The sequence below is a fragment of the Mustela erminea genome, chromosome 6, assembly GCF_009829155.1.
Source record: "Mustela erminea isolate mMusErm1 chromosome 6, mMusErm1.Pri, whole genome shotgun sequence".
Classification (NCBI taxonomy): domain Eukaryota; kingdom Metazoa; phylum Chordata; class Mammalia; order Carnivora; family Mustelidae; genus Mustela; species Mustela erminea.
This window is the reverse complement of record NC_045619.1, coordinates 98,162,414-98,180,788: the sequence shown is the minus strand read 5'-3', so window position 1 is coordinate 98,180,788 and position 18,375 is coordinate 98,162,414. Positions and strand designations below refer to the sequence as shown.

General features: G+C 32.9%; 1 protein-coding gene across 11 annotated transcripts in view; it reads right to left on the bottom strand.

The window, feature by feature from the left end:
• The window catches only part of USP15 (ubiquitin specific peptidase 15), a 114,685-nt gene that overhangs the window by 18,650 nt on the left and 77,660 nt on the right, over positions 1-18,375 (bottom strand). For 7 of the 11 annotated variants that reach the window (XM_032348840.1, XM_032348839.1, XM_032348833.1 and 4 more), the window contains 2 exons: positions 1,714-1,887; positions 50-208 (listed from right to left, as the gene is read on the bottom strand). In XM_032348840.1, coding sequence (XP_032204731.1) covers positions 50-208; positions 1,714-1,887 — 333 coding nt within the window. Of the gene's footprint in view, positions 1-49; positions 209-1,713; positions 1,888-2,148; positions 2,236-8,336; positions 8,483-18,375 lie in introns of those variants that run through there. The other 4 variants (XR_004287032.1, XR_004287031.1, XM_032348841.1 and 1 more) reach the window with 3 other exon arrangements.

Below are 18,375 nucleotides of genomic sequence, written 5' to 3'. Positions count from 1 at the left end.
GGATATAACAGTATTATAACAGTGGTGACAATAATATCATCAAATTTACCTTATCTGGCCTTCCATCTGCATCTTTTAATTGTATATATGGTTTTTTTCTAATTCTATTCAAATCTTCATGTAATCCATCTAATAGGAAAGCTAATAGCTCTTGACAGTCCTGCTGCTGGTATCCGGAGAACTGAGGTGCAAAACGTCCTACTTGTGTCTGTAAGAAAAGCAAAACTATAAAATCAGTTATAGGTACAAGACTGATTAAAAAAATTTGATTCTCACTATTCACGGATCCCATATTTTGTGAATTCATTGACTGCTAAAATTATTTGTCACCTCCAAATCAACTTGTGGCACTTTTGCAGTCATCTGCAGATATGGTAATTACATATAAATACATACATATAATTACATATCTTAAAAACATTTTTTAAATAAACATTTTTAAGTAACTAATCTGTAATACAGATAAGACCGGAGGACAGAAAATATAGTAAAGTTTTGTACAAAGGATTTGGAAATACTAAAGACTATCAAAATTCAATATTACTTCTGGGACACTAGAAAAAATTACAAAGCTCTCATTTTGTTTCTCTGTGTAAAAAGAGGATAAATTTCAGGGATAACAGGAATGTTTGTGTTCGTATATAATTTTCCTAGTCTTTACAATACTAGTATTTTTTTGATAAAACTGAAGAAATGTGAAAGAAAAAGCCAGATATCAGGACCCTGTTTATACATAATTTTAAGACAATATCTAGTAAAACAAAACTAATTGGAATCACGGGTAAGGATTAAGAAACAGTTTGTCTAAACTAGGTTGTCCAAAGCTTAGAAAGTTAAAGAAGATACATATATGCAACAGTGTTTTCATTTGTTGTATTTTTTAAGAACTAGTATATAGTTAATAAAATGTTGCCTGCTAGATATCCTATGTATCATTTAAGTTTGTTTGTGTTAAAAAACAGCTGAAAACTGCTTATTCTCTTTAAAACAGAACTCACCTGTAATAAATAGAAAAATTATTTCCCTGCTTTCTGTGTCAAACAAAATCTTAAACAAACAAAAAATAAACAAAAATCTTAAAAACTGGAAAAATTTTTTAATATATAAAACTAAATTTCAGCTCAATTCTTATTTGAATGGCAAACTAAATTACTTGAGGTTTTATTGGTTCTAAGAGGTAACCACTTCACAAATAAGAATAAACTTAAAAGTTTAAGGATTATATTGAAAATATTTAATTAATATGTAGTGCTGGTTTTGCAGACTAGTTTCATTTCAATAATATTTCAAACTTACAATGACTCTCAAAATAAACTGAGTTATTAGACTTCAATGACCTGCTCAAATTTAGCCTTTACATTTGTAATAAAAATTTACATAGGTTTTTTAGATATGCACTGTATTCTAAAGCAACCTGCATATGCTCTGCTGTTTTTTGTCACTTCGTACCATAACAGTGTTTTCCAGCTTTTCATTATTTCCCTCCCCATCCCCTAGAACCTTTTTGGACATTTTAAAGTAATCATCTGTCCCACCCCCACCCAGAAAATTTAACAGCACAGATATATTGTGTATCTGTTTGTGCTGGGTCTCTATGGAGGGCCACAAATCAATTTAACAGCTATGATTTTTTTCACTCATTCCCCAAAGAACCTGTTTTTGTCCTCTTGGGGATGACACAGCCATTATAGAAAATGTACTTACTATACTAACCTTAAAGGCTCTTGGCGTGACATAGCTAAATTTTCCAGACCACATTTGTTTGATCAATTCAGCGTAAGATTTAGCAATTTCACCTCTCATTCCCAAGGGATTATCAAAATTCAGTTCTTCTTGATACTTATCATTGAGGAAGTATTCAGTAAGTGGAGGTGTATTGCTCAAACACTGCAAAGAATAAAACACATTTTCAAGTAAAAGTAACCACACATTAAACATGTTAAAATGAAGAGAGAAATAAACTGACTTGCCATAATATACAGAGAAAAATTTACATGATGGTCTCTTGAACTAGTAATTAGTCAAATAAACACTCAAATGATGCACTCAACTATTCATTTCCCAAATTTCAAATCAATTACTTATAATAAATGAAAATGCTAATTTGTTGCTGTAAAATCTGCATTAATTTTAACCACAGCAAACTACCTGTTAACTGGGAGAGAAGCTCAGAGTTTTCTTTCCTTCTTTTACTTGATTGGTAGAAATTATGGATTGTCTACTCATCCCAGGCACCTGCAAATTAGCCTGAGTAGGTAAAAACTGAGATAGAGTGCAACAAGAAATTAACTTTAAAGAGGTATTTACTGCTTCCATTGTCAATTCCTTATCATGAAAGAGCAGCCTTTACGTTTTCCATTTGGTCAAACATTTTTTAAAAGGGACAGTACAGATTAGCTGAGCCTGAGGAAACCAACTTTTGTTATGTGAACTCTAGCTAAGTGTGTTCTTACATCATCAAGTTCAATACCATAACAATCCAATTTTCCTTTATGGCAAGATTAAAACGATGAATAAGTTAATTCTCCATCTCTATTTTTATTTAGAATTAAATAATTTAGGATTTAAAATAAAATAGATGACAGAAATATAGTTTTTCTATAATATATTATCTCAAGATGAATATTTTTAAGTCAATAATACCATACAATTTGATTTAACTATAAACCCAGTATTACTTAGATGTCTAGGATCATTAAATAGAATATGTAATGACTGAGAGACATATGGTCTTATAGGTCACTTTCTTTTGCTGCAGGAAGACATTTGTCTTGGGAGTCAAGTGGCAAGGTACTTAAGTGAAGGTAATTGCTTGCATCTAAAGGAGTCGAAATCCATTCTTGTGAGAGCTCGAATTTATATGAATGGAAATCAAGATTTTTTTTTTTTTAAAGATTTTATTTATTTGACACAGAGAGAGAGACAGCAAGAGAAGGAACACAAGTAGGGGGAGTGGGAGATGGAGAAGCAGGCTTCCCTGCTGAGCAGGGAGCCCCATGCGGGGCTCGATCCCAGAACCCTGGGATCATAAACCGAGCTGAAGGCAGATGCTTAATGACTGAGCCACCCAGGCACCCTGGAAACCAAGGTTTTTCAAAGCTTGTTTACCATTCATTTGGATTAAGAGTCTGGGATTAAAGTCTTGGTAGCTATTAAAAGTTCAGTCTGCTGGGTTTATGCCAATAACTTGGGTACCATAAACTATGTCTATATACCATGTACTGTTTGGTAAAAATTCAGAATTAGGCATATTTGTCTTTTTGAATTAAATCATAAAGTTCTATTCTGTGGTTTCAAATATGAATTAATTTATATTTACTGAAGTAATATATATATGTATAATCTAGTTACTATAATATCTATTTTGATATTTTCAATGAAATAAAAATAATATGGCTCAAACTGGTAATATGGCCCCTCTCATAAGGCAAAAAGAGAGAACTATTTACAATGTGGAATCTGTTATTCTATAATTCTCAGGGAATGAAAGCAATATAGAAACAGTAAAAAATGTTTGGGGTAGACTATACAGACTTCACTGTAATTTACAAGTCATTTTTTAAGGTGAGCAAGAGGAAGATAGGTAGGTTACAGTATAGGAGGCAATTTGGGAAAGGATACTTTCGAACTTCTGAACTCTTTATACCTCAACCTTTCATAAGCTTACACACCTTTTGAGATTCATTCTCTCTTCCTTTTCCATTATATGTTCTTTTAGTTATAAACCCAGCACTAGAGGTAGGGTCAGGCAACCCAGAATACACCATGCTACACTAAATGCCATCACTTAGTAGCATCATCTGATTTAGTACAAATAGGATCAACACTATATAGTCAATGAGGCAAAGGGGAGGTGGTCTGACAGCATTTCCAACAATAAGTTTTCAAATCCTTCTATATATATTTTCAAATCCTTGTCTTTGATTAGTTCAGTTATACAAAGTTTATGATATTCCACTACTGTCTGCAATACCATTATACAAAGAACCTAATTGATGGTCTGACCAAACTAAGACCCAAGTTGTACAAACACAAATAATTTTTGAACTTTTTTACTTACTTACATGTATCCTTATCTTGCAAAGAGCTTCCAAATATAACTGAAAATTCTGTAGCTTTCCAGTAGCATCTAGAGTGATCTTTCTAAAATTTTATCTAATCATGTCATTTCCTTGCTATAAATCCTTTAATAGCAATTTCAGGTAAAAATCTCAAATTTTTGTAAGAGTGTCTTTTGCTTCCTATGTAGACTCAGGTTTTGCTAGTCCCTTTGTCTGACTCCATCCTAGCCTCATTTAATTACTTATGGTTCCTTGACCTCCATGCAATCTCTCACTCTGTAAATCTGCAGTATCACTCCATCTATGTGAAATATACCTTCTTTGTCCTACTAACTTCTACTAAAGCATCAAGAGTCATGCATCCTGTTTAGGAAGTATTCCTATATTTCCTTATAGTGTTTCCATGTGTATGTTTCCATAATGCATAATGCTCACTTTTATTATAGCACTTACTTTATAACATAGTATAATTTCAATTTTTAGTTTGTCTGTCTTGCCAAATGGACTGAGACTTTCATGAAAGCAGGAGCCATAATATCAATTACATGTCTATTTCCAGCACTCAGCATGTGTACAATAAATGCACGATTAATAAAACACATTTTCCCCTATATTAACAAATGTTTTTATCCTCTTAGTTTTTTTTTTACTCTTTTCCTTCAATGTTTAGTACAGAGTACTTAAACTTTTCTTGAATGAATTATTACTAGACGAGGCAAAAATATATTAGCTGGTAATGAATAATCTCAAAAGTTTCTTCAAGCACTTTTACCTGAATACTAAGCCAAAGAAAGGCAGTATTTATTAAAAACTTCCCCATGCTTTTGTGCAACTCTTAATCTCAGAGTCATGAGTTTGAGCCCCACAATGGGTGTAGAGATTACTTAAAATAAATAACTATTAAAAAAACCAAAAAGCAAACAAACAACCTTCCCATGCTTTTGCTTCACTTTCATTCAATCCACTACCTGCCTTGTAGGGGGTCTCTGCTTAGATTTTTTTAAGTCCCTGACACAGAGACCAATGATTATTTTCAAAGTGACACACGGTTTTGAAGCTGACTATAATTCAACATTACAAACTAAATAACAAAAAAACCAATTAGTTTTAATGATAAGTGCTTGTATTATGTGTCAAGATATCATAACCAATATATTTTGAGATAATCATATTCAAATTTCAACCATTAAGTCCTATGGTCCAAAAAAGCATTCTATTTGTTAAACACAAATAAAAAAAATATCTAAGTATAGTTGACACACAATGTTACATTAGTTTCAGGTGTACACCAGAACATAAGAAACTCACAAGCTGGAGGGAAAAAAAAAACAAAAAACCACAAGCTGCATTTAAAAAAAAAGTTATACAAAGACATATAAATACAGAAATTCAACAGACAAGCTTAAATGTTCTAGTAATGCACATATCATAATAGTTTAAAAACTGACACTGAATCAGACTTTTCTCACGTTGAAAATACCTTCTCTCTCATCTTGAAAATAATATATTATTCTCGAAATAGTATAAAGATGACTTAAAATAATAAAAGATTTCTTTATAATTTTTAGTACGAATTTCAAGGTATAATTAGAATAAAGGTCAAACAACTAAAATTTTTCCATGCCTTAAGTGTTATCAGTATTCAATGCCATCACTGTGGCAGAAGGTCATTTCTTAATACTGGCCAAAATGTACTCTGAGTTTTAATTCATGCAACTCATTCTATCTTTTTAACATGAGGTTATCTTAGAAACATGAACATCTTTGACATGTACAAGAAAACTGGACACTTGGACTGGTTGCCATTAAATACAATGTTTTGAAGAATAAATATTTTGGCTGGTTCAAGAATAAAAACCACCATAACCATAGTTCTGAAGCATCTGTCTCAAAGATTCCTCTATTATAACAAACATCACACTTTTCCATCTGATTGGGACTGTCCCAAAACAATTCCTTTCTTGAGACATACATATATTAAAAGCCCTACATATGTAGACATAGGGAATTTCCTTTTCAACCTGTAAGATTCTTTACTACTGAGTGACATAATATGGACCTGAAATCACAGAACATGTGTCTGAAATCACACAACATGTGTTGTGTGCCTATGTGGATGTATTTCTTGCTCTCAATGATACTTGAACTGTAAAACAGAACAAAACTCATCCTTTCTTAACATGCATGGTTATTCCTAGTAAAATCTGAGAATATAGATATAAATCTATGATAAAAACAAAAGAGATTACTGAAAAATTATTTGTATGTTATTTTTGTGGCTACTTAGGAGTTTTGTGACATTCTACCAGTCACATGCCATTTTGAGCTTCACCTTTGTTAATTCAGATTTCAACTCCCTACCACTGACAAGTACCAATACTTCAGTATTTCAAGGAGAACTGCCTCTGGCAACTCATCACCAAAAAAAGTGAAGTCCAAATATGAGGTAATGTGACTGATCATAAGACACATATCTTAAACCACATTTTGTTTATATCATAATGGTTCCTACAGTTGTTCCTAGAACTGGGTAGAATTTTGTCAAATACCATGTTAAAAATAAAGCTATTATCAGAATGAAGAAAAAGGATTCTGTACCAGTAGTTTCAGTTCTTAATGGAAAAGAGAGTAAGTAAAAACTCATAAAGAACAAGCAAAAATGTACTTGTTAACTAGGCTAAATAGTTCTATACTTAAATATTTTTTTATGATTCCTAGGCAAGTTAATAATGTGTGAAACTGACAAAAGCGATTGAAGATCTAAGGATTAAAAAACTGAATTTCATATTTAGTACATGTTAGTTTTGGCATTCATTCGTTTATTAGCCTTTGTGATAAAACAACAAGTTGGTTAACTGAAGGTTCAGGATACAAGCAAATATGAAAAATTGTTGATCCATGAGGATTGAGAATGCCTGGGTAGGTGGCAAGCCAATCATTTGTAAGCAGACATGACTGCTAAGCACCTGTCCTGAAAGTGGCTCTGTGGTTCTCTACTTGTGCTTAGATATGCATTTTAAATGGAAACTCCAAATAATAAAGAATATTCTTGAATGTGAATTTGAATTAGGAATCTTAAGACATAGTTAGCCCTTAGTTTAATGTCTTAAGATTGAAACTCAGCATGTTCTATTTCTCCTTCCTTTCTTAGAAAACTCTTCCCCTGTAAAGAAATTCCTACTCAGCATCTCTTACAAACATTACATCTTCCTCAACACCTCAAGGAAGAATAATATTCCTTCCTCTGAGCTAACTCTACACCCTGACCTCACTTATACTATACTTATCTTGAAAGCAGTGTCCATGTCATGAAGTACTTTTGTACTTCAGGGTCTACAGCACAATGCCTTACACATACCTTGATAAAGGTGTGCTGAATGAATGAAAACTTATATGACAGAAAGACTGGAAGCAGTCCTTAGAGAAATTGAGAGCAGTAGGAAAACACTAAAGAGATCTGAATTGCACCCCATTATAGAACTATAACCTATCTGAAAGTTGTGTAAGTTCAAAAAATGAAAGTCCAAATAGTGCCTAGGCAGACTTTCCTAATTGAAGAAAAACAGCTATTGTGAATGCTCCAAACTATCAAGATCAATCCATGTAAGTAAAAGATACGTAAAGGAAAAATATTTGGAAATAGATTTTTATAAAGACTCTTCCCCAAATCTTCAACCTAGAACTAGACATAAAAATTCTAAAGAGAATTCTTCTAAATAATCTAATGTCTCATTGAGTGGACATTCTGCTATATGGTTCAACTATAGAACTTTAACCACTGCCACCATGAAGAACTATTTTTAAGAAGAATGCATATATCATTCAACTATTTCATAAAATAATAATTCTCTATGAAAAATTCTCTAGTTATAAATTCCCACACATCTAAAATTGTACTATTATGTAAGGTTATGAATTTTCTTTCATTATTTAATTAGTTGGAAAAGCTACTATGCTCTGCACTAACTTTTCCTTATACACACATGTACAAATCCTATTGCTCTTACATTATTTTCAAATAGTTCTACCATTAAATATGTTGTGATCAATAAGAGTGATGTTTTTAAAGTTCTCTGAAAAAAATAAGTGACCCATGTAAGTCTCAATTTTGTATTTCACTATAAATCTCTACATCATTTTTTTAATTGATGAAGTGAAATAAATAAAGTTCTACTGTATAACAAAATCTCAAGTCTGTAATCAACATATTTTAGGAAATGAATAATTAATAGCCATCCCAATAACTTTGTAATGAATCTGGAATTTCCCCAGTACCTGGAAAATAGCCAAAGTAATCCCCTTCAAAAAGAGAAAGTTGTCTTTTGTAATGCTGAATATGAACCACTCCCTTTCTGTTCAGGTGCTCCAGAAGCCCAATTTTCAAGTGATCATGTATGCTCACTATTTTAGTAAACCGGTAACTAGAACAGGAAAGAAAACAAACTTAATTTTTGATTACCTAAAGCTTTGAGTTGTGTTAACTCATTCTGCAACTGATCAAAATGTAATGCCACTCACAATCCCTTTAAAAAAGGTAGCTAAACCTTCAAACTAACCAATACTAAAAATAAAAACCCAGTCTAAAATGAAGAAATCATTTTATCTTATGATTTAAAAATAAAACCTGAAGTAATCCATGGTTAAAGTAACCTTAGAATAACCCAATATTTTTTTTTGTTGGATTTTAAGATTAGATGGAATAAGAACTTTCAGATGTGCCATGCTATTGTTTTTCACTTTGTCATGACAACAGTATAAACATTCTGAAAAGGTATTGTATAATTCTGAAGGTTTCTGTTAATACTGGGATACTGGCTCTAGTTCTGTAAAAAATAGTGGATAGTGGATAGGCAAGTGTGATGTAGACTTTTACAATTTAAGAAGTGTAAATATAAGCCTACATCTTCATTAAGTAAATTTTTAAAATGAGGTATTTTTATTTTTTGTTATTTTTTTCCCTAGGAAAGGTAAATCTCATATCTGAGAGATCAATTCTAAAACTTCTCCACATATTTTGGGAAAGCAAATATAATTGCTCTATTTTGTTTGTCTATTTCCAATCTCTTTTTAAGCTTTCTTTAAAAAACATATTTAGGTAAATAAAATATAAGTGGATATAACTTTAATTCATTTATTTTTAAAAAACTTTAAACTGTTTTTTCCCCCATCCAAATAGTCAAAGAAGAGAGCACTGGCATATGCTCAACTTGAAATACTGAAATTTTACATAAAATAGTTTCAAAGGCAGCAGTTTTGAATTGGACAAGGATATTGTTCTAATGTTTTAATGTATGTCATTAATCTGGGCACAATGCTTAAGACCTAAATAAAATTAAATTTCATTTAGGGACGCCTGGGTGGCTCAGTTGGTTAAGCAGCTGCCTTTGGCTCAGGTCATGATCCCAGTGTCCTGGGATCGAGTCCGACATCGGGCTCCTTGCTCAGCAGGGAGCCTGCTTCTCCCTCTGCCTGCCATTCTGTCTGCCTGTGCTCGCTCTCTCCCCCTCTCTCTCTCTGATAAATAAAATCTTTAAAAAAAAAATTAAATTTCATTTAAAGTTCCTGCTGTTACCCTTTCCTTCAAATTCTATGAGATTTCTTCATACACTACTTAAATTCAGTGAAGAATTATGAAAGCTTTGGGAAGCAGTAAAATTAATGGGAAATGTTTTGTTTGCTAGCAAAGAAATATCAGTGCTTTATTTTTCTCTCATCTATAGGACTGAGGGAGGAGAATTCTAAGTTTCTCAAAAAGACTACCCTGTTACTAGCAGTGAGTAAATCTTAAAATGTTAAAAAAAATCACGATTATATAAAGATCACTAATTTTCATATTAAATGCTATAAGTAGAAATTAGAAGATCCACTTGCAATATAAATTTTGAAAGCTTCCGTGATAATGATTTCACCAACAACAATACTATAATTTTCAGGCAGATGTATTTAAGGTTTTCAAACTACTAGACTATAACAGCAAATGCCTGAACTTTTTTTTTTTAGTAACAGCTATTTAATGAGTGATTTTATGTTTAAAGTTCAGTTTGTAGGAAGCAAGCTAAAAACAAATGGTTTTAATAACATTAATAAACTTTAATGTAAGTTATATTTATTTTAAAGAACTAAAGTATATAAATTCAATTTTAATATTATTATATCTGCTCTACCCCTTTAATAATACAAAAATGGCTCACAGAGAAATGAATGCCACTATTTTAGTCAAGCAAGAGAAAGGATTTAGGATAAAAACAATGGTTCTTTAAAATTTTATGTTCTGGTTCAGTACCTTGCACATGATATTCTGTAAAGAAACATTTTTTAATAAATGAATATTATGAATTGTGCGATTCAGTGATCTTTTAGTTCTTCTGTGAAGGCATACAGGAAAGGACAGCAGAAAATTTCTACAAAGTTTAACTTATTTTTTACATTCGTTAAGGGAAACCACCATGTCATATCCTTCTCTGCATCATTTCATTACATTAGGCCCAAAACTGACTATAAATACTTCAGGTGAGTTGAAACAGAAGTTTAAATTCCATGTAATAGCATGAACTATGAAGGTTTCTGATTATTTTTTAAAATCAAAAAAGAACTTTAAATTTATCTAATCACTCAACAAATATTTATTAAGAAAAGATGATCATTATTTCAAGAGTCTCTATAAAAAGTATAAAAGTATAAAAATAATGTTCTAAAAGGTTTTTTTCCTATAGTTCACTGTGAACTCATTCAAGAAACTATCTGCATGGTAGTGGGAGTTTCTCTGCCAAGCTGTGATTAACATGGCAGCCCAATCCAAGAGTTATCAGATTGGTTACACTGCTGTAGCATAAAGCTGTAGTATTTCTTAGACTTTATATATATTGGTAGGTTTCTGAATCTTCAGCTGCAAAAAGTAAAGACATACTATATGCTATAATTCTTTTTACAATTAATGTGCTCTTTTGGAGTTTAAACAGTTTCAGAAATAACATTAATCTGTTACAGGTCAAGTTCTAAGCATTTCTGGTATATTCTAATGCAAATTTTCTCTAACCATTTGTGTGAAAAAACTTATTTTTTTTAAATTTCCAAATCATCACAGACTGATACTTTCATAAAATACAAAAAAAATGAACCACTAGAAAAAATTAAAAAGACATACAAAAAACAAATCTCCACTTTTTATTAAGATTCAATAGATATAAAATTACCCTGACAAAAAGCTAGAAAAATTTTAGAACACTTATGCTTAATTTCTATGCTTATTTTATTGCTAACCATGCCGTCTCATTCATAGACACCCTGCGAGAAACACTGTTCCGATGTATTATTATCTGGCATTATATTAAACACTGGGGATATAAAAGACATTCAAACACAGTCTCTTATTTTCATAATTCTCACTGCGTAATGTGTATTTATCCAGAAGAAAGAGACAGAGGAAAGGGGGCAGAGGTAGAGGTGTGGGAAAAGGAAGAGAAAACAAGTATACACAAAGAAGTCTGAAACTTAACAAATTCCAAGAATCTCTAGTTTTGGCTAAAGAGGAGGTGGGGTCCCATTTGGGTTTTTTCCTTAAGGTGACAGGAAGCAAGTTTTAAGCAAAGAGATAACATAATTGTATTTTCATTTTAAAACAACTACTCTGGAATCAGTGTACTAAATGTAGTGGAAGAGGATAAACGAAGGAACAAAGATATGAGTTAGAGATATATTTCAATAGTTCACAGAAAAGATGCTCAAGTATTGAAACAGTGTACTGACAATGTAAGAGAAGATGGGTATACGTGACATTAAGAGGTAGTGGAATGAACAGGATTTGGGCAACAAGTCTCAATTTATCGACTTGGGTTAGTGGGTGGATAGTTGCAACTATAAGGGAGTATACGAGATAAAAGGATCAGGTTCCTTCGGGGAATATGTTTGGTCCTAGCAGACATATTTAGTTTAAGTGTGGTATTATCTAGGCAGAAATGTCCATCTAATAGTTATATACTGAGGGAAACTCATGAGGGAAAATTATGGTTGAGACAGGTTTGGGATTTGTTAAAGTGGATGCCAACTTCTAAAAGGTAAAAAGACTACAAAGAACTCTGCAAACAGAAGGTCAAGAATGACCTTATCAAAACCAATTTCTATGGGGTGGTATGACTGTCACAGCAATGATGTAACAGTAGTTGATACTTACATATGCTTTTCTAGGTACCAAGTAATTCTTAAGCAGTTTATCTACATTTCACAGATGAAGAAACTAATAAGAAGTTTATTATCCAAGATCATACAACCAAGTAGCAGAACTAGGATTTAAATCCAAGAAATCAAGTTCTAAAATCTATGCTTGTAACTACTCTTGCGATGATGCAGAGGACTACTGGATGGGAGATGAAAAAATAGGGAGAAAGCACAGGCCATTATTTTCAATTTTCAAGATCAAGAGTCCTCCTCACTCTATCCTCCCCCACCCCTTAAAGAAAGAAAAAAGACTTGACCATGTATATATGCTTAAAGAAACAGAGTGAAGAGGTAGGGTTAAAAGTCTGTAACAATGATATGATGCTTGATAAAACAAGTCTCAGGAAAGATGGCAGAGGTCCCCAGGGAGATGGTGGTAAAATCATGATGAGACAGACACTTTAGGAATGGTATTCAGTGAGGATAAGAACAATCTTAAAATATGTTCTATTTTACTATTAAGAAATTCCTTATAAACAATTAGGAACATTTTGGTAAAAAATTTATAATTTCTTTTAAAAACAGTTGCTGAAAGCTTTTTCTGTATTTCATACTTAGAATGGCCTTGGGCAACTGCTGAAGAATCATTCATAATACCTCAATTATACAACAAATCGGTAAAAAAAGTATGTATATTCATTTATACATAATGAATATACATATGTATTATATTAATATGTGTATCAATGATTCAGTTTATATTCAAAGCAAAATCTCTCTAAATGAAGGCCACAGTGTTTTAATTTTATACACAACATGGTTATAAAGCTGTGATTTTCAGTAAACCCTTCAAATTCAAATGAACATCAACATTGATATAATTACTTTAGGAGACCATATGCTTATTCTCTTGATATTGTCATTGCTCAAAATATTTCAGGTACTTCTCTTCAGAGTTGGCACACATATGAAAAAGCATCAATATTTAGCATACAGGGGAGGCCAATATGTGTTTAACTTAGGTATAAACAATGTGTTTTTTGCTATGTTAAAATAAGTTTCTAATGTAGAGATTTCTGTGGTGGAAAAAAAATGGAGCAAGTATGAGATATAATACTATATTTGTACCTCTGGTAATCCATTGCTATTTTTATGACCAAATGAACAAAAAAGAAGTCATTATGAATAATGTACTCTACCAAACAAAATCAAGGTTCGACTCAGAAGTCACCTCTTTGGTGAAACCTTACTTCCCAAGGGCTCTCTTTTCTTTGCTTCTACAACATCTAGCTGTTCATGCTTTCTATCCTATCACATACTTTTTCATATTTATTTATATGTCTTTTTTCATTCATTACACTATCAACTCTACTACGACTGGCTGGAATAGTGCTTGGCACACAGTAGAGACTCAAAGGTTGTTTGTTGGTTTAGCTAAATAAATTAGCCCAATAAAAACAAGAAAATTAATTTAGTAACTCTTAATTCCTTTGCCCTTTTTCTCTCCAACCCTAGATGAACCCAATGACTTATTATATGAACCCAGTCATCTACTCTATGCACATGCAGCTGAACACTGCTAGAGAAAATTTCAAGTGAATACATTTCCACTGTTCTGAATTGATGATCTTCAGCCTCAAATGAGATCTCAGTACTGCCAAGCAATCTTACTCTTTAATTCTTAGCAAATAACTGGGCCTTGTATTTTTAGGACAATAAAAGTCGAAACTACTTGCAAACAATCTTCTTTTCTCCCATTGCAACAGTAGTATCTTTCCTCCACTCGAATGTTGTACTGTGAGGCTTAGTCCTGGGACCTCTTTTTCACAGATGCCCTCATTTAGATGCAATCATCCTTGATTTTAAATACCACTACAAGCAGCCATATTTCTGTTACTAACCTAAGTCTCTGGTCTGTATTCCCTTCCATCTGCTAATGATGTATCTAACTTGGATGTTTCATGGGCATCACAAACTGAATATGCTTAAAGTTAACTCATATTTATCTCCCTACCCCAGATCTACTTCTGCCATTGTGCCCCTCCTACCATCACTCTGATTTCATTAAACGGTTCAAACTATGATGCACAAGCCAGAAACTAAAGACAAATGTGATTTTCCTAATTTTTCATTAATTTGAGTATCTACACTGTTCTAGGTAATAGGGCTAGAGCAGTGACTAAAACAAAGCTCCTATGCTCATAAAGCATGGGTGAGTGTGAGCATGTGTGAGAGAGAGAGGTGGGGGGGGAGGCAGACAGATAAATGGGGCTAGAGCAGTAAGTAAAAAAGGCCTTGAGCTCACGAAGTGTGTGTGTGAGCATGCATCTGTGTGTGTGCTTGAAGCAGGCGAAGGCAGACTGACAAAAAACCCCAAATACACACACACACAGCATGTGAGGTGGTCATGATTCATGTATCGAATGCTGCAAAGGCATTTACTACTGTATATGGAGTAGACAAGGTTCTGACTGATTTTATGCCATTCCCCCTCAAATATTATTCCACAGGTTACTCACCTTTTGGTTCCTCAAACTTGCCTGTCCTAGAGACACTGCACATGTTGTTGCTCCATCTAACTATAACTTTCACCTTCCTAACTCATACCCATTCTTTGGTCATTGCTCAAATGTTACTTCTGGAGAGTAAGACACCCAGTATAAAGCAGGTACTCTCCAAGTTCTTGTTATTTACTCAGAGCACTTCAGTTTTCCTCTTGATGATGCTTAGCATAATTCATGATTTATTTAACGTTTATCTTCTCTACTAGACTATGCTCCATGGAAACAGATACTGTTTTGTTTACAATGGTGCAATTAGTACCTATGAGAGTGAAAGGAACTTAGTAGGCCCTCAGTAACTAAGTGCTGAGTAAATGAATGGATGACTTCATAAGTATATTTGATTAAAAAAAAATTACCCAGCTTGATTGCCTGTAATATTCTGAGGACAATGCTCTGAATAACTTCAGGTTTTTGAAAATCAACTTCATCATCAAAGCAAGAAAAAAACCTACTGGTGATGTTATGAAAAAGGAATGTGATTCCAAAAGGAGTTCTTAAAATGTTTTGAACACTCTTACTGTTAAATGAGTTAAAAGTGTTTATAACTTCCGAGGAAACTATTTTGATCTGTACAACAGTTATAGTATTTCAGGGGAGCATCTTGAATTAAGGGGCCATATATTTGACATAAACATAAAAACACTGTTAATGGTTGTATAATCTGCATATATCTAATGCCACTGAAACACATACTTAAAAATGATCAAAACAGTAAATTTTGTTAAGTATATTTGACCATAATAAAACATTTTTATGCATTCCTTACAAGTTGACAAGTAAATTTTGAAAGACACATCATCTCAGAATGTTTGAATAATAACTCAGTTTTAATTCATTTTTAACTTGTCCTAGTGAATGAAAAGTCACTTAAACCTTCGCCTCAATTTTCTAATCAGTAAAATAAGGATACTTTATGCCTTAAATGATAGACCTCCATGACGAGGAAATTAAGAAAGTGACAATGATATGAAAAACCTGCACTATGTAAAGAAGGGCAGTGCTGTTCTCAGAGGCTGCAGGTTCATTACTGGGTTGCTAATTTTTTAATATGCCTTTGAGAATTGGTCATTTTAAAAATTTATTTATTTGTTTATTTTTTAATGAGAGAGAGAGAGAGAGAGAGGGAGCGCGAGCACGGAGAAGGTCAAAGGGAGAAGCAGACTCCTTGCTGAGCAGGGAACCCAATGTGGGACTTGATTCTGGGACTCCAGCATCATGACCTGAGCTGAAAGCAGTTGCTTAACCAACTGAGCCACCCAGGCGCCCAAGTAATTTATTTGAAATATTATTAATTAAGCAATGGTTTTCAGAGCCAACTCACTGAGCCTCTCCCTACCCAGTACAGCATAATTTACAAATCACTGTAAGGACTGATTGATAATACTTAATAACTGGTTTCCATAAATATAGTATTAAAAGAATACTGAACTAAGCAATTATTTGCAAATTGACATTAATGAAGTTGTTCATGAGCAATAAGCATAATCACAAACTATTTCTACTCACAAACTAAAATAGAAAGGTGATTTTTTTTAAAGATTTTATTCATTTATTTGACAGAGATCACAAGCAGGCAGAGAGGCAGGCAGAGAGAGAGGAGGAGCAGACTCCCTGCTGAGCAGAGGGGACCCTGGGATCATGACCCGAGCTGAAGGCAGAGGCCTTAACCCACTGAGCCACCCAGGTGCCCCTAGAAAGGTGATTTAAAGATAAATGACATCAAAAGAAAAAAAAGTCTAACAGATTAGGAACTTTTTAGTAATAAATAAAGCACAGCCTCAGTTCACTAGAATTTAAATGTATACATTAAAACAAACAAAAAGTCAATAAAACAAGCACTTAAGGGGGATTTAGTGTGTCTTTCCTTTTCTAAGGCTCTAATCACACCAATATCCTATCTTTCCTAGTGACACTATTCACTAATAGCAACTTTAAACTTAGAATATTAGCCTCACATATTTTAGAACCTTCTAATTATTAAAGTGTTGAATGATATTAGTGTGTATTTAATAAGGGAGGAAATAGATCTTAGAAAGCATTTTGATGTCCAGAAAATAAACTGTTTGATTTTGGGGTGACAGAAGTAAATTTGGAACCATGTTCCCTTTGGTGGTTTTTTTTTTTGGAGGGGAATAAATGTGGTTATCATTATAAATTACAGACTAACATTTCTTACATTTTCCTTTATTAAAGATTTTATTTATTTATTTATTTATTTGAGAGAAAGAGAGAGGCGCACAAGGAGGGAGGAGTGATAGAAAGAAGCAGACTCCCCGCTGAGCAAGGAGCCCCACATGGGACTTGATCCCAAGACCCTGGGATCATGACCTGAGCCAAAGGCAGATGCTGAACCAACTGATCCACCCTGGCGCTCCTTACATTTTCCTTTAGCTACAAATAAATATCCTTTAAACAATTATTAAAATCAATACAAGAGGGGCTCCTGGCTGGGTTGGTGGAGCTTACGACTCGATTTCGGGGCTGTGAGTTCAAGATCTATGTTGGGTGTAGAGATTACTTAAAAATTTAAAAAAAAAAAAATCTTAAAAAAATTGATATTTGGTCTGATTATATTAACTGCTGTCATAGGTATAATCAGTATAAGTAATCCTACCTAGTAAGTGTATGTAAATTGGTGTTGATCTGCCAGAGCAATGTAAAAACAATTCTGTATTAGAATCAGGTATAATTATTTACAACTCCTTAAAATAATCCCTGCATTTTTCTCTAATCTATATTCATGTCATTCTCTTACAGAATTAGGGGCAGATAAAACATTTAAGTCTATACTAATTCAGAAATAGAGGCATTAATCCTAGAGATACTTGTATATTAATTCAGAAAATGTGAAGAATGAACAAATAAGATTATTCCCTTCAGTATTTGGTCTTAAGGAAGGCATATCTTCATGACAAGAATCACAAACAGCCAAGTTACATAGATGCAAGTTACGCTTTTAGAGATACCATTTCTCCCCCAGTTATGAAAACTATTTCTTAGAGAACTATGATATATATACTCTTCTTCAAAATAATATGCCTGAGAATTCAGGTTCTGCTTTTCCAGCCCCCTTTCTCTTTCTAAAAGAAGGAATACTTCTCCCCTACCCTAGTTCAAACAAAGGGAAAAGTTAAAATATTAGCACCTGTATTGAGAAAGTGAATGGTTCTAGTATAAGTAAGGCCGTTTCCATTTCTTTACTTTGATCAAAATGAAAAGAAGACCCAAATGAGCTGTCATTTAATAGATGATTAAACACATTTTTGATGATAGTGCCATGTAATTTTTGGCACATAATATAGACACTCAAATAACTGAGTTTAATTTCCTGGATTAGTGTCAAGTACAGCACAGGGAATATAGTTAATAATTTTGTAATAAGTTTGTATGGTGACAGACGGTGATTACATCTATCATGGTTATCATTTTGTAATGTATAAAAACATCAAATCACTATGTGGTATACAAAAACTAATATAATATTGTATGTCATTTATAATTTTTAAAAAGCCTGCCCTAGGAAGAAGTTTTGAATTTTTAGCTATATTCTCAGTTTATCACAAGGCGGCATTTTCTTCAAAATCCTAAACTATTTT